This window comes from Watersipora subatra, chromosome 7 (genome assembly GCF_963576615.1).
Source record: "Watersipora subatra chromosome 7, tzWatSuba1.1, whole genome shotgun sequence".
Classification (NCBI taxonomy): Eukaryota; Metazoa; Bryozoa; class Gymnolaemata; order Cheilostomatida; family Watersiporidae; genus Watersipora; species Watersipora subatra.
Window position 1 is genome coordinate 14,719,644 of NC_088714.1, and position 17,858 is coordinate 14,737,501.

General features: G+C 36.9%; 1 protein-coding gene across 1 annotated transcript; it reads left to right on the forward strand.

Annotated features, from left to right (window-relative positions):
• Window positions 1-559: 559 nt before the first annotated feature.
• LOC137401076 (RNA-binding protein 25-like) lies at window positions 560-17,809 on the forward strand. The gene is made up of 16 exons (XM_068087424.1): window positions 560-623; window positions 4,578-4,708; window positions 4,800-4,882; window positions 5,026-5,115; window positions 5,838-5,930; window positions 6,102-6,251; window positions 7,038-7,268; window positions 8,030-8,110; window positions 9,094-9,299; window positions 9,467-9,769; window positions 9,944-10,175; window positions 10,301-10,391; window positions 10,488-10,604; window positions 13,460-13,599; window positions 14,298-14,444; window positions 17,515-17,809. Exons 2-16 carry the CDS (start codon window positions 4,636-4,638, stop codon window positions 17,602-17,604), a joined length of 2,127 nt encoding a protein of 708 aa, XP_067943525.1. The 5' UTR covers window positions 560-623; window positions 4,578-4,635; the 3' UTR covers window positions 17,605-17,809.
• Window positions 17,810-17,858: the final 49 nt, after the last annotated feature.

Sequence of the window (17,858 nt, forward strand, 5' to 3'; positions counted from 1 at the left end):
ACATTTTCAAGATGACTAGTTTTCCAGCAACATGCCGCTTTTCTGAGAGCAATCATCGATAATATAACAAAGGATAAGCAATAACAATTTGAATTTAATTCATTTAGACGAAATAAGGTTGATAATATCGCCAGATCAAAAGGAAACCCGCAACGTTGCAAAGGAAAACTGCGAGACATGTTCGTTGAAAATGAAACGACAGCCATATTGTAATGTTTTGCAGTTTCAGTTTCCTTCGCAAGAACTTGTTTTATCGTGAACATGAATAGCTGCATCCAAATATATATAACTGCATTAAACAACAAATCCAGTAAAATTCAATACGCAAATACTTTGCTTAGCAAATAATAAAACAGTATGTCACAAAATGTGATGTTTTACTGGCGGGATAAATGGAAACTAGAAGTAAAGTTGGTTTCACAATGGCCGAAAAGGGTATACGTCATAAAGTGAATAGACTCTCTTTTAGCCTGATTCGAGTATACTACGTTGAAGTGTTCTTCGTTGAAATGTGGCGTGCTAGCGCTTCACTTCACAGCCATACTTTAACTTCCGGCTCGCGGTCCGCCCGTTCGTTTTGTTTGAGGCGATAGTATAAACTTACCTTGGAGGGCACCTAGCCGGTAATAGTGGAAAAACTTTATATTTGAATTAAAATAAGATTGATGTTAACTTAAAATACAATATATATGTTTAGCTACAACTAATTTTTTGTAGATATTCTCATGCAAGAATTATGTAATATATAAAGTAATTTGTATATAATATATTTGCATTGCTGTTTCACGTTTATTAGACAGCCAGCGTAACTCGCGCCAAGCACTACCTAAATGCAGCAGATTATTTTGTTTATTTAGCTTCGTAACACTTTTGAGTATTCAATGAATATTTTAACAGTTTTCATCTGTCTTTTTATGAAGAACTTTAAACAATCTAACGATGACGGCATACATCACGAAGACACCAAGTCTTGTGTCATTTAAACACCAATAATTCAAGCTGGCATGTTGTTGTTTGACGCATCATTTGTTAAAAAGTGAGTTTTTATGCAGCAATATTAGGCACCGGTCAAGAGAAAACGACATTTTCCTTTTTTCCATATATCCTATGATATAGCTATACCTACTGTGAGTATTTGATAAAATGTTTTAAAGACTTTCCACAAATGGTAACTTTAATAAACTAGTGAGGGAAACAAAAACTACATTGTAAATACAATAGAAGTAATTAGAATAAGGAGACTTACAATAGCACTGATTAGCATTTATATAAATAACAACGTTACCCAAACTAGGCCGCTCGGTTCTTCAGTTCTCGATTCTTTTCTCACCTATTCTCTATTTGCTTTGTTACAGAGCGCCAGGAAAGTGAAACGCTCTCGATCTATCCTTTCTTCTCTGAGCATATTAGCACAGCGAAATTCAATAAACACTCCTTGATAAACTCTTTGTTGTAAAATGTCTTACTTTTTCTGGTGGGAGATTCATGAGAAATGGCATAACTTGTCCTGACGGTTGTATCTTTGGGAGTGAGAAGATCAGTGAAAAAAACCTGGTTTGGTGTGTAGGTTTGCAAGTAATGCATCAGAATCCCTTGTATGCTCTTTATGGAAAGATTTCTGCATTTAACAAGCACAACAATCTGCGTACCACTTGCTTAAATTTAAATTGTTTTAATTATCTGTCGATTACGTTCAAGACATGACATTCGTTATCAACTTTTCTTAAAGTGAGCTATCATCTAGAGGGTGACCTGACGAGCACCACTCGTATCTGTTAACCTTCACTCATGTTCATATATGTTCATACAAAATTATCGTAATAGTTTTCAATTATGAAATTTATGATTATACATAGAAGTACTAAGGGCTGGATGTGGCCAATTGGACGTAGTTGCCCTGAACTGTGCTGAAAGTTTGTAATTTATAAACTCATTTTCATCAAAGCATGTGCGAGATAATAAGGTGCTAGTTTGAATTATTAGTTCCTAGAGGCTCGAAGATTGGGTATTGTTCTGGAAAAAAGTAGTAGGCTTCACATTAGTAATTAACATACCAAAGTTGGTAGCTCCAAATTTTCTTTCAACACATCAGGCCATGAGCAAAACCGGAGCTAATAACTTAAAACAGTTTTCTGCGTTAATTCTCAAGGACATCCGTTAATTTTTGATATACATATGTGTCATCCTTGCATTACAGGACTAAACAATGGCAACTAACTTCAATGTTCAGACTAAAATTTGTATTACTTGTTATGTAATAATTAATCTATGTGCATTGACAGAAATATTTAATATCATATCTCAGTCTGTTTATACTGAAGCAGCATTTTCATTTGAGCTCTAGTATTTATCAGTTTATTACAAGCAATTCCAAAAGACCATTTGAATAGTGCCAATCGGGAACAATAACCCCCAATTATGCTTTACCAATTTTTTGACCACATATTGAATAATAACAATGATGGTGCGGGCACAGTCACCACCAACTTTCAAGGCAAATAGTCCTGCCTATGCAGCTATTAACCACCGCTTTAAACTAGTGTTGGGCCGGTATCTAATTTAGTGCCAGATCGGATATCCTTGCACTTTTTTATCGGTTTTCCCGGTATCGGTATCCTCGGTATTTACCATCTTCGGTATCCTTTGCCAACTAAGAAAGTTCGGTATTGTCGGTACTATTGTTCGGTATGTGGTTATCAGTGTGCGTCTTTAAATGGTTTAAAGTTTAATGGTTTAAACTTTAAACCATAACTGTCTCGAACAACTTTTATCGTTGTGCAAAAAGTAGCCTGTGCAAAAAACATTCTTTAGTCAGCAGTATATTGTCACGGCAAGGAGACTCCTTGTTTTAGCAAGCAAAAAAAATGGAAATATAAGTTTCATGATAGATGTTTTAATTGTTTATTCTATTAAAAAATATAGTTATTGATACAAACGTTATGTATAATAGAGAACAGATAGATAATGGCAAGGGGCTCTCTTTGTTAAATATACTGAGACAGTTTACAGAAATCTTACTATCACATATTGTAATCAGGTAATGTAATCACATAATTATACGCAGTCCAATTAGAGTCCAGTCCCGTTAAAATCTTTATACATCCTCCCATCTGTGGAGAACTCCCAAACCTTCGAGGCTGGTGGCATTATCAATGTAACGTAATATAATAGTAGATACAGTAAGCGTGGAAATTTTTGTTGAATTTGTTCACCAATGCGTGCTGAGATTAGCAAGTTCGTCAACGAAGCGTATCCGGATATTCGTATAACCATTTACCGATAGGCTTTTACGGATAAATACCGATCATATCAAACCGGCCGCGGATAACTAGCTGCCTCCGAAAATGATTGGTTTCCTCGGATACCGAGAATCCCTCGGTATCGGGAAGAGCGGATAACCCAATACCGGCCCAACACTACTTTAAACATGCTTACTTCAAACATGTTTCTCCCAAAATATGTAGTGAATTTCATGACATTAAGTCTAATACTGTTTTCAGAAATACAAATAACTCAATTTTTGTATTCTTTTGAGCTATTTTGTTGATTACTATCAAATGAAGGTCCTCTGTAGACAGTGCTCCATAACAAGCCTTATTGTGATGACAAACCAATCTTACTAAATATGCTAATTGAATATTATTTTTATACTGGACATGCTTAAAGCAATCTTGAAGTATTTCATGCGGTTGTTATTAATCGTCAACCTTGAAAGACTTCTTGACACAAATTTATTTGATTTTTTAGCCTCATTCTTTCGTTATTATTGTTCAAAATAAGCGCAAAGTATTTTAATTAAAAATTCCGCGAACATTGGGGTTGCCCACTTTGCAGTATTAACGAGCGAAATCATAACTATAAATCAAACGCTAATTTTGAATTTTTGTTCATTTTGGGCTTACACTGTAGTATGTAGTTTTAAACTTGATTTCATTTTCATCAATTAGACGTAAAAGTGAAGAAAATTTCTGTGGTATTCACAAAGTTGTTTCCCACACATGGTAATGCTCTGGGTAAATTATTTTGTATACTCCTTGTGTAGATTAAATATTCTGATCATTCTGTTTGTGATTAAGTTTAGTTTTTTATGACCTCTATCTTTTAATAGTGTTTAATCTGGTTATGTTATAATTTGTTTGCCTTTAGTTAGGCATCTCATAAATTTGTTTCTTCTCTTGTGTCTTAGGGTATCCTTGTATTACTTCAACCACGAAAAATGAGAAGTCACATATTGCAATTCTTATTATTACTAAATTTTCTTGATAAAGGCGGTTAGAAACACAGAATACATCTTGGCTTGTACATTATAGCTGCTAATGAACACGCTGCATAATATTACATAGCAACCTATCCATTTGCCTCGGAAGCTTTGTTTTATCATCAAGTTTCTCCTTTTCTCATAATTATTTCTGCACAAATTAAATTTTATTTATTTCTGTTTTCGTATCATTTTGTGCTGTCTCTATTTCATCAGCTTATCAAGGCATTGGTCAAAGTGCTCACAGGCTGCAACTTTGATCAAATATTACTCTCCACCAACTATGAGTTAGAATTATTAGATTTTTTTCCTACAATAGGTGACCTTTTAGTGGCAAGGTTGTTCTAGAACTTCAGCTACCAAACAAAGTATAAACGATGTCATTTCCTCGTCCAAACAGACCTATGGGAAACATGGGATTTCCGAACTTCACCAGCCGACCTCCTCCTGGTAATTGTCAAATACAATAACTCATTGACAAATACTAATTTAAACAACCTACCTCATCTAGTTAGCTTGTCTGTATATTGTGAACTTGCAGGAATGATGATGGGTAATCGAGGTCCACCAATGAACATTCCTCCTCCCAACATGGGTAATGGTCCACCTCCAATGATGCAACGAGTAAGTCTGTCAAGCTTGAATTGCATATTTTATTTCAACTTACATGTACATATTGTAAAGTTTTGGGTTATAGCTTTTTGACATGTCTCTTATTGTAATTATTTGTGGTGCCTTTTTGTATAACTTGTTTTCTTTTTCTACAGCATATGCCTCCTAGGCCAAATCTTCCGCCGAACCAGAATCAGCTAGCGAACAAAAGCAAGCTAGTAAAACAAGACATCTCTGAAGTTGAGGTATGTTTAGGCTAGTAGATGACGTTTGTTCTTCTCTTTTAAAAATGAACTTACACAAAATTTCAGTAGCTTTTATCAGAATGTCTCGGCATTTTTTTATCGTTCGTGATTGATGTTGCTGTTTGAGGTGGTCTGATTGTCAGGATGATTCAAGATAAAATCAACAAAACTTGATCGCTGTTAAAACGCTCAGAAAAAATACATGCCGAAATTAGTCACTATAGTTGATATCGGTTATTGCATTCAAGTGGTGGTATTACGCATCTATTCTGTTGGTCTTTTTGCAACTATAGATATCATAATCGCACTTTGGCTTGATCTGAGCATTTTAACCCTGATCAAGTTTAGTCGATTTTAATCTAAAAACATCCTGGCAGTCAGATCACCTCAAAAATCAAAAACTATCGCAAATGGTAAATACATACCAATACATTTTGATAAAATCTAAAATTATGCTTAAGTTTTGTTTTTAAATAGCTTGCTTCATCCTTGAAAATATGTTACCTCAGATTATGATTGGTTGCTTGTTTGTTTGTTGTCCGGTTCAAAGACTTGGGATTATTATCTATATTAGGCCATAAGATTTATATAATATGTAGCATTACGATTTGTGTCATTAACGATTATGCAATTATAGCCATGAACAGCCTTGGCAAGTGACAGCGGGAATGGTAAGAAAGGCCCCCTTATAAGTATGCACATACGCATGACTTCTGTTGCAGGATGGAGAGATTACTAAGCCACCGGTGACCACAGTATTTGTAGGTAGCATCTCGGACAGAGCCCCTGATAATATGATCAGAACACTACTGCAGGTGTGGATTACTTATTCATTCTTAGTATATTCTTGTGTCAAATAGACTCGCTCAACCCTTTTTATTGCTTCTCTCTGACGGCCATCATTCCTGCCTCACTCGGATGACGTGAGTCAGCTATACTTTGTTAGACCTTAGATTGTGATGAGGCACATTCTCCTGTTGCTTTAGAGGTGCGGTAACATAGTTAGCTGGAAGAGGGTGCAAGGGGCTGATGGTAAACTGCAGGCTTTTGGCTTCTGTGAGTTTGAAATTCCAGAGGCAACATTGCGATGTATGAGGCTGCTCAATGATTGGCCGATTGCTGACAAGAAACTCGTCGTAAGTTGTCACTTCCCATATTGATTGGTCATCTCCTATGGCGCATGGTCATTGTATTTATTTGACAGTATGGTATGAGGGTTACTCTATATACTCGTATATTAGCTGACTCTACAATTAGGTCAGTTTTGTTCACCTGAGTTTAATATCACACAAAGAAAATGACATGATGGAAGTTTCAAACTCTTGCAATATCACTGCTACCAGTAGCGGTAAAATCAAGGTAGCGCTAATTGAAGTTAATTCTTAATTTTAATATTAATTTGAACTTATCTTAGATAAACAAGTAAGCATATTGTGCATACTCATGGTGCAACCATCTTTCCTGCAGATCATACAGGATTTAGCAGTTTCTTTGCGCGAGCAATAGTAAAACGCAGAGAAATTTAACCATTTTATGATAATGATCCTTAATCAGTTTATTGCATATCAATATTTTGGTGTTATGAGCCCAAACAGCGCAATAGTATTTGGGGATCATCGTGTATAAAAGTTTTCACATCATTCTTTTTTTGGGTGGAAGACTAATATGTGAGTACATAGAGTAATAATTGCAGCATTTATCGGTCTTACAAAGTATTGCTATGTTCAACTTCAGATTCAGTAGCAATTAGTAATCAGGCTTCTGTAATGGCACTGTTTTCTATACAGTAACACTGACACAGTTGATATGGTCAACTCTACTGAAAGGAACAGCAGGTACCTGTAATTTAGATTAGATTGGCATAGGCAAAGATTAAATTGGCATCATCTTTGTAATGTTCTTGGTAATGTTTCTCGGGACAGGTAAAGGTTGATGATAAAACAAAAGACATGTTAGAGGAGTATGAGAAGAATCATGCAACAGAGGAAGATGAGGTAAAGAGGGAAGACAGGCTTGCTCTTGCAGCCCTCGATGCTGTCATGAGAGAATTCGCTGCCGAACTTAGACGTAATGCTCCTCCAGCTCCAGCGGGTACACCCCGTCACCCTCGTGAGCAGTTTGGTGTTGTGGCCAGTGGTCCTAAAGCTGATGAGGTAGGTCTTTGCTTTACTATCATCATCCTCGAAATTCGTCCTTCAATTGCTACTGTATCACTGTTTTTCTACGCTTTGAATGGGTTCAGAATTGCCGGCTGCTGATAAATTTGTACCCTGCTGTTTCAACAATTAGGAGTGGCGCTATAGAGCTCTCCAAGGTTTGTGATGTTTCTCTCAAAACAAAGCTTGTCAAAGTAGACTCACTTTCATGTTACGGTCACCATTTCTCGTCCACTAGATTTTCTAAAAACTCGTTGCTTCGTCATCCTTGTACGAGCAGCCCATTTAAATGTTAATGTAAAAACGGAAAGTTCAGTGGAATCAGTGATTAGCAGTAGAACGTTTTCATATCAGAGACCCTTGTGGTTGTATGCTGAATTTTTCCCCCCTGAGGAGAGCTTAGCTGAGTATCATTGATTCACATCCACCAGCAGTCAGCGTTGCTATGATGTCAAAGTATTCCTACACAAATTTAGAGAAGTGAAATTGCGTCGAATGCGTTCAGGTTTTATTGTCTCGGAGTGGAAGCAACTCCAAACCCATTCAAGCATGTAAATGCAGTGATTATCTGGCTAGTCAACTGTCTCTATGAACTATTCGTGTCCTTTGTTTAGATAGCTTTCGAGAAATTAAAAACTACCTGCTACAGCAGCTAGATAATATCCACCCGTCTGTTTCTCTGCAATTAATGTGATTGAATGATTTGTATTCCCTCAACTTATTTCACAAATACTCAAATGAAGACACTTTCTTCCTAGGGTCTTGACGGAGTCGTAAAGGACGAGGATGCTAAGAATCTTATAAATCGTGAGATAAACAGGTTCAGGGAAGCGTACAAGGTAGGTGAGACCGAGTGGAAGTCTGCTCATTCTAATATCTCTCTCTCTTATCTACCATCTTACTGTCTCTCTACTATCATCACTTGTGCGCAAAAACTTAAACTTGTTCCTGTTATGACAGGATGCAATTGAAATATAATATGAGAACTTAATACATTGCAGTACTCGATGCCTTTTATTCTTCAAGTTCATCCTGCCAGTTGTTGCGTGATCGATGGCATTCTGTTAAAGTTTTTGTGTTCATGAAAAATTTGCATTTTAATCTTCGTTGTTAGCGAGTCGTTTAATTTCAACTATTAGCTACATGCATGTTTACTAACATTGAAAGCATTCCTTGAAAGATAACAAAGGTTTTGTGTTACGCCCTTATATAGATTTTCATCTGCCTGCGTCCGTACGCTACTCTGTTACTGGTCAGAGTTTAGGGGTGGATTGCCAGAAGAGGCGTGCACCTTCATCCATGTTGATAAATTGTAGGCATTGTGCTTCATTAAGGTACGTCACGACTTAATGGTCACATTTGTAGCTCCCAGATGCACCTGGCTCTTTGGTGAGTCGTCTATACATTTGCAAGTTTTTTTTTCTTGTAAGAAGTGTACCATTTTATCAAAAACTGATTTAAATAAATATTACCATTTGTGATCATGAACTAGTAAAAAGGTAGGTTCGGGGGTCAGAAGAATGGAGCGACAAAGCGAAACCAGGTTAGTGGATCTACAAATAAATTTCACTGGATACTCTGTGGTTATTGTGGCTGATAGGATGCGATTATTGAGTGTTTAGTTGTTTACAATGAAACCGTGCAACTATAGCGGTTTAACCACCGACAGATCACTTGATATGTGCAGCAGGAACTTGCTGCGTGCTGTCCACCTTCTCAGTACTAGGTGAGGTGGTGGTACTTACTCTCTGTCTCTCTTTCTATCTCATTTCCATGGTAAGATTGTCTGCTGCCTCCCACCTGTTGAGCTCTGTTTTGTCAGGACGATGAAGTAGTCACTGAAATTAAGCCTGGTTCAAGGGATCCAACAAAAAAAGAGGCGCCTGTGAGACGCAGGGAGTCTCCAGAAAGGCGGGCAAGAGAGCGGGAAAGAGAGAGGCGAAGTGAGAAGCCTGTCGAGAGGGAGAGGGATCGCGACAGGAAGCCTGAACGAGAGGAGAAGGAGGAAAGACGAGTTTGTAGATCCAGGTATCGGAACACAGCCTCCTCTGCAATCATAATTATATGTTAGGTTGGCAGTGGTCAGCGCGATTTCGCAAAGCCAGCTGTATGAAAAAATTCAGCTCACATGTCTAGCTAATAATTACTGATCTTGCTTGTGTCAAGTTGGTTAATAGATTTTGCATTTTGATCAGGTCAAAGGAAAACATACGACGAGTAGAGAGGTCAAGGTCACCGCGGAAAAGAGAGGACCCGGAAGAAGATCCAGATGAAAGGTATGAGAGGCTGCGACTGGAGAGGCAGCTGAGGGATAAGGAACGGGCATACCAAGAGAGACTCAAGAACTGGGAGGTGCGTGAGCGGAAAAAGATTCGAGAATTTGAGAGAGAGCGTCAGCGATCAGAGGAAAGAAAGGCGGAAGAAAAGAAGGAGGCGAGAAGACTGAGGGAGTTCCTCGAGGACTACGATGATGAAAGGGATGATAGCAAATATTACAAGTAAGTTTTTCTAGAAAGCCGCATGGATGTATCTGTATCCTGTGCTTCTCGTTTCAGCTGTTTTAGTACATTTATTTCTTTTGTGTGAGAATAGTAGGAGTGTTTCAGACTTAGGTCTCTTATCCAGCCAGTTTGGCTGTGATTCTTACTAATGGTTTTATCCGGTCGTTTCAGGTCTACTGCATTGAATCGAAGAATGAAGGAAAGGGAGAAGGAAGCGGAGGCAGATGCTAGAGACAGACATAAAGAGCGAGAAGAGATGGAAGAGCTACGTAAGAAATTAGTCGCAGAGGGGCATCCAAACCCGGATGCTGAAATTAATAGGAGACAGAATCCAAACGCGGCTCCAGAGGTAGAGATACAAGACAGTCCGTCAGAGCAAGCACCTGCGACAAGTGGAATACAGGTGGGTGAACGAATCACAAGCATTGTTACTCTCACAGATCTCACTATCATGTTTCTGGCAGTAAACAGGTCTACTTTAGTGAGGAGAATCTATACTATTCGATTCATTGATTGCTTTCTTTCTAGGATAATATGGCATATGAACAGAACTCCCGTGTTGTGGAATCTATGCAGGAGATGTCAGTGGCCGCTAATGGTGACACCGTTGATAGCTCAGGTATTTTCAACCAATCATCAGCCTCGTTACATTTTTATTTGTGTTAACTGCAGCACCCTTTTTCATACCATTACTAGCCATCGTTCATGTATGTAGAAGAAATGTCTCACTCCGACGACGCCCACAGAAAGAAAAGGTTAACTGTTAAGGATGTATTCAACAATGATGATGACAAAACTGATGATAAGAAAAAACGCCCGCTCGTACCTCTAGGTAGGTGCCAGCTGTTGCTCTAGTTCTGCGTTAGGCGGTATTAGTCTTAACCTAGCTCATTAGGTCTATGTTGGGTTTGTCCAGCGAGCATTCGAGGGCATGTCATTGTCATTGAAACAATTTTCATAATTTGTTTCGGTGCATGGACGCAAAACATAGTCAGTTTCAATACCTGATATAAAACTTGTCACATTTGCAGCTAATCAGGGTCAATGCGATTTGTTATCACCAAAACAAGAATATAGTGTGAGTTCTTGAGCATTTAGTGAAAGCTTAATCTCCTCTGATTATTTAGCTTATTTTTAACTTTCTAGCTAAAATGTGTGCAAAGTTATGCTCCAAGGCTCATTTGAAATACTCAGATCGTAAATTTGAATTAAGTGTATTTAAAGTCAGCATCAAAAAATGTGTTAAATTTATTCTCCTATATCTAAATGTTCTGTAGTAACTCATATACAGTTTCATCTGGCTGTCAAAAACTTTGTATAAATGGGTTGAACAAAAGTTGACTTTTTGTGGCGACTTAAAATTGATTGTCACACCATAGTGAGAGCAAATATGGCCACTTGTAAAAATACAATAAATATCCATATCCATGCTCAGTGTTTTATATATAGTGTTTATATAAATAGTCTATAAAACATGTGTAAATATAACTTATCATGATTTGGAAAATCCGACCTATAACTAACTGCTGCGCAATAGCTGAGCTCTCTATTTCTTTGCGGAGTCCAGGTAAGTTTTTAGTGTTGCGGAACTTAATAACATAAATATATCTGTATTTACCTTAACATCTATGGACTCTGTTTTTTATTCGGTTATACGAGTTGTTGGTAGATCTAAAATTGTTAATGATCGGTATCTTCAGAGCATTGAAATAACTTTTAGGGATTTTATATACTGCCATAAGACAACTACAATCATATACAGCACACTTTTGGGGGTCCTCCCATGTTTTGTGACGATTCTGACGACCCGACGACAGGGATATTTAAAAAGTGACAGACGAGACGACCATTTACCAATGTAGGTGACGAGGATTGCGTAAATAGGATTACTAAAGGTACGGCTGCACGTAACGAATTTTTCGTTGGTTCGGAGTTCTGGCCGAAATCACGAAAAACGCAGAATTAATCGGTCAAAATTCACAGAATTATTTGAGCTGTGCATGCCCACCAAGTTCGTCGACGAACGCTTTTAACAGATTAAACAAATTATTAGCGAGCACGATTCTAGCGGCTTTAGCAATTAGTATAGTCCAAGACATGTACCGTGACACACAATAAAAATACGAAAGCATTTCAACATAGAACACACGATAAAACTGTCTAAGTCGCGCTATTTTTAGTTAGCGAACACGACTTGAGCAAATTTTAAGATATATGTAGTCCGAAAACATAATGCGACACACAAGAAAATTATTACAGAAAGTTATCATAGTAAATACGATGCAACTGACTTGTTTGCGCTAGAGATGTCGACATTCTCTACCGCAAAACTTTTGCTGCTAAAAAGGAAATATAATTAAAAAATAAACAAATTGTAGCTATAGCGTCCAAACAATAAATGCATTCAATAACGCAATCTAAGCAGTTGCATCGTGTGTACTATGTTGATTTGCACTTATACTTTTACTATTGTGTGTCATTATACGTCTCTTGGACTATACTAATTGCAAAAGCTGCTGAGATCGTGCTCGCTAGCACGATTCTAGCAGCGCAGAATAATTCTGTGTGTTTCAATCATTTCGTGATTTTGGTTAGAACCAACGGAAATTTTGTTACGTGTTGCCGTACCGTTACTAACTTATTATTTGTTCATAAATCACCACGGTCAACCGAAACTTCACTAGTTTTGGTTTGAAGCATCTGGCCCAGCATTTATAGACTGCCAAATAATTAAAACAATGAAATGCCACGACATTGACAGCAAATCCGTTTCCAAGTCTGTGACTGACAGTGATTATTAAAGGCAATCTCGGTCTATTTTCAGTACAAGAAATATAGCTCTAAAAACCTAAGACGGCTGTCACTCTTCGCGGAGTAATCAGCAACGCTCCCAAACATCACTAATATGTTTGTGAAGGTCGCTGGTTGAGCCATGCTTTTGGTTAGCAGAAGTTTAAACCTAGCGAGTTTCAGATTTTTAACGCAACCCAGTGCCACCAGTATAGATATTTGTATTAAAATAACGAATGTGAAGAAAGAGGTTGTTTTGGTTACCAATTTGAAAAAGGTGACAGTGATTTTAAAAGTGACGACAGTGATTTTAAAAGTGACGACAGTGATTTTTAAAGTGACTATTCTGACGACAGCTTTGTGTGGTAGGACCCCCACTTTTCTCAGCTTCATTAACCTAAATATAACGCTTTGCAAATCTCCATCAATTACTTTATTGGATGTTTAAAAATTCGATTAATCCTATGCTCAATAAGTTTGTAAGGGTTGATAACTTCAAAATTGTGTGATTTTTGTTCATTTGCATCGCTACTAAAAACTAACACCAGTTTGACATTGGGAGATTTTTTGTCGCCGGTTTCCTATTTGAAAGTTTATGGTAGCAACGCTGCTGTAACAGACAATAAAAGCTATAATATTGAAAGAGTGTTGCCTATAAAATAAGTTGTTGAGCTCAAAAATCTATATTATCTTTTCAGAAGTAATTTTAACATAGGGTCACATCATCTCAACTATTAGTATCAATGACAATTACAACAGGTGGTAATGCCTTCATCTACATGATAAACCTTACTAATACTCTCAGACTAGTACTGTCGTGTCACTAACCACAAGTATGTTTAGCACCCTTTGATGACATTGAAGCGTAATAATAATAATGATGCATGTTTTCTCCAGATTATGAGGAGTCAAAAAGAAAACCTAAAAAGCTTTCGAGTGAGGAAAAGAAAGCTGCTATAAAGCAACTGATAGAACAGATACCTACCGAGAAATCTGAGCTTTTTGCATGGCACATGAATTGGGATATGGTCGATAAGGTATCTCATTACACTTACTAGCATCTATTTCGCTTCGTCTTATGGTTACGTGTTTACTAACTTCTTTTAATCAGTCAGTAGCCATGTTTTCACCGTTTTACCTGGTGACATGTAGGGATATTTATGTCTACATGTATATATATTTAAGGGTGTATATATATATATATACACCCTTACATATATATACATATACATATGTAAGGGTGTATATATATATATATATATATATATATATATATATATATATATATATATATATATATATATATATATACATATATATATGTCTAGTCTATAGATTACAACTTTAGGCTCCTTCCATACCATTCCTGTTATACTATACTGCGTTCAAAACACCAATATTGTTGTATTTAAATGTACAACTGCTTTACTTATTGTAGACATACCACTGTTTTCACTTATCATTGTGTACATACCAATGTTTTCTTTGGCTGTTTTATGAATGAATAACCTGGGAAAGTTTTGACCAGCAGTATAATTTTGGGCTTACGAGGAGTAGGAAGTGTGTTTGTTTTAACATTTTTATGCAATCCAGAGTAACTTTGCAATAATTCGTTGGTACAAAAAAGTGTGTTATATGGATTATGGCTTGGCTTGTAGCTCATGGTCCTAGACTAGACCGAGGTGGGATGGCGATGAATTTTTTTTACATCTTTCTTCTGCTCTTTCATCAACAGGCATTGCTAGATAGCAGGATTAAACCTTGGGTCAACAAGAAAATATCTGAGTATATCGGAGAGGAAGAAGCCACCCTCACAGATTTCATATGTCAAAAGGTTATGGGTAAAAGCTCAGCTCAAAGTATACTTACGGATGTAGCAATGGTATGTTGCCATTTCCTGTTATAACACAATTTATTGTTTATTATAACTATGATAGTTTGGAGACACCTGTTGTATGTAGATAGTTGATAGACACCTGTTGTATGTAGATAGTTTAGAGACACCTGCTGTATGTATAATTGTAATACATGCATCAACAAAAATTAACATTTTAAAACAAATATTAACATTTTTAAAACAAAAATATTAGCATCGTTTGTTCAGTCAGTTGCGTTCTGATAATTGCTTATGTTTGGAACCATTTCATATTCTTCTGGCTGTTCAATGCCTTCCACAATGTCTTCTGACCTCAACCCATCGCGCGATTTCTACTATCCTCAACCTTGATTAGTAAAAATCGCGTTCAAATAAGTGGCACTCAATTAAAGGGAGGCACTCTATTTTTCAACCCTTCTTCCATAGTAGCGCTCAAACAGAAGTGATGTTCAAATACAGGTTCTACGGTATTTACGTATATGCTATGGATGTCTCTCACTGTTTCCATGAACTTGAATGGGTTCGAATGCTTTCTGGGCTCAAAGTTTCCCAATGTCGATGAATTTGTACCCTACTGTTTTTACGAATCAGAGTTGCTCTATAGATGTTTTTAGATTTGTGATGTATTCATCAAAACAAAACTTGTCAAAGTAGACTCGCTTTCAGGTTACAGTCACTTTTGAATTCATGTATTGTCAACTACATGTAGTTGTACTAAGAAAATAATTTCGTCATCGTACAAGCAACCCATACTCGGTATGTTAATGTTAGTGTAAAGGCAAAAGGTCAAGCAGAAACAGAGAATAACAGCAGAAAGGTTTTGTAGCATAGACACGTGAGTTTGTGTGCCAGGTTTCTTTATGTCTACCAGGGAGAGTTGTTTCTCCGACGTCGAAGTACGCTCACAGCAAAGGCCTCACGAAATTAGCCAAGCAAAATGGTGTTGAATGCCTTTGGATTTTATCATTTCTATGCTTGAAGTGCACTTCAAACTAGAGATGCCCCGATTCTAAATTCACCAGCCGATTCAGATACCGATCCGATATACTGATTCTTATTAAAAAATAATGCGATTTAGATGCCGATTCCGGTATTTTGTGTTGCATAGATAATTGTTCATTTTATTATGCAAATATAGATACAATGCAAAGAAAATGTTAATTTTAATGTAATCATTTGTAAGTATTTATGGAAAATATATATATTCACATACTGACATAGCGTGCATTTAGTAACAAAACAGTCCATGTTTCTTGTAATTTTTAACTAATAAAGGTAATTACTGTTAGTGCTACAGCTCTCTCTGTGATAACGAGGTCTCTCTTATATTGCTTAACGAACTGCTGCGCCCGTACAAGTTTAGAGCAAATCAATGTTTCTTTTAATTACCGTTAGTGATTCAATTCTCTTAGCAAGCAGTCTCTTTCTTCTATCACTATCAATGTAGCCAGTCGTACTGAAGAGGGACTCACTTGCCACAGATGATGGAAGACCGGCTAAATACCGATAAGCCATTGGGGTTACCGTATTTTGTATGATACAAACGATACATTTTATCGTCAGGATCAAAAGAGTGATAGATAACTTTATGCATCGACTGCTTAAATTACTTTCGTAATACTAGTAAATGGAAATATTACACTGTATTCTTGTTTCCCATCTTTGTTATCTTGTTTGTGATTAGCTGCAATAAATTGTGGAAATACCACACATTGAGATTACGTCCTGACTAAAATAAAAATGTTTCTCGGCTGTGTTGATGTTGATCCCAGGACTGATACTCCCCCCTAAAAGGCCCATTAGGTTCGGCCCAAAATCACGTTTTAGGCGGGGTTTTCAGACCATGGGGCACTGTCAGTGAATTTGCTACTTTAGGGGGTTTCCACAAGCAAGCCAGTAAAAGGGCCCATGCTCATTAAGGTTTTATTCAGCCAAAGTAATACCAAGAAATTGCACCGAAATTCCAGTCTTCATTTTAAAGCAGATTGGTGCTGCTTGCTTGCTAACAGGAAAGGAAGGGAAAAGAGACAGTCGACACTGCATCATCTTAGCAACCCTTTGGCAATATATTCAGAATAAATGATATGATATTTATTTCATTGATATTCATTGTTTTTCTTTGTAAATTAAAATGATGATCTGATAGTTGTTTGGAATCAGTTTTATTAACCCTTTTGCAGGCATAGCGACATTTTGTTGTTTTGCAATACTGACGTTAGTGGGCAGAGCAACTATTATGTCGCCACACGAACGGTTTATATAAATTGATTTATGGTTAGCTAATTGCCTTTTTTGTTTAATTTTTTTACCAATAACAAACTACAATATGTTTGTCTCTGTTAACAACAAAAAAATAAGCCATTTGCAGAAGAAAAAACGATAGTTTTTGCAATACTAAACAAACGGAGAATCTGAAATAAATACGTATTTAAATAAGATTGAAAATTTTGTTCGTAGCTTTTTTTTTCTTTATCGATGCATGAATCATATTGGATGTTTAGCGGGGCGTGGAACCTGGGCACTCTCTAGGGAACTCCCAGTGTTTAGGGGGTGTATTTCAAATTTATCAACCAGGTGATTGGGGGTACAATATCCAAATTCAAATTGACAAAACCAAGTGATTGGGGGGTACAATATCCAAGTCTGGGCCTATCCAGGTGGGTGTTTTTTTCAGAGTATCAGCCCTGGAATGTTGATCAGGCTAAAGACGTAAAATAAAATGTGTGGCATGCCCCGGAATTCATTAAGTAAAAGTAAGGAACTTGCAGTTAATGATTTTTATTGGTGTAGCAGGCTAAAATACTGTTTTCTGCTAAATAGTTGATCTGTAAAACATTTGAAATTTCAGATTTTTTAAGAAAAGATTGGTCGATACCGATTCAGATACTTGACACCCATATCGGCACCGATTCCGATACCAAAATCGGGACAACTCTACTTCAAACCCATTTAAAGCCTAGAAACGGTGTATCTAGTGTGCAGCTGTGCTATGAAGTTTTTCATTTTCGATGACTGCTCAATATTTGTAGTAGCATATCACTTGAACACTGACTAGTGGCTCATCCTTACTTTGTAGGTGCTAGATGATGAGGCAGAAACATTTGTAGTAAAGATGTGGAGACTACTAGTGTATGAAACTGAAGCTAAAAAGGCGGGACTTGTATGATATAACCCAATTTGACTAGTCTATATATTTTCATGTCACTAAGTCCTATACTTACACAGGTTAAAATGTTGTATATATGGAAATTTCCAATGCGTTGAAGGTGAACCAGTTGTATATATTATATTGTGTATGTTTGTTGATTAGTTAGCCAGTTGCTGGAACATTTTTGTACAGAGAATATAGAAGTTCATGCCAATTCATAAAACGACGTTAGGTAATATGAATGGTGGTGCCCATCACTTGAGCTATCTATA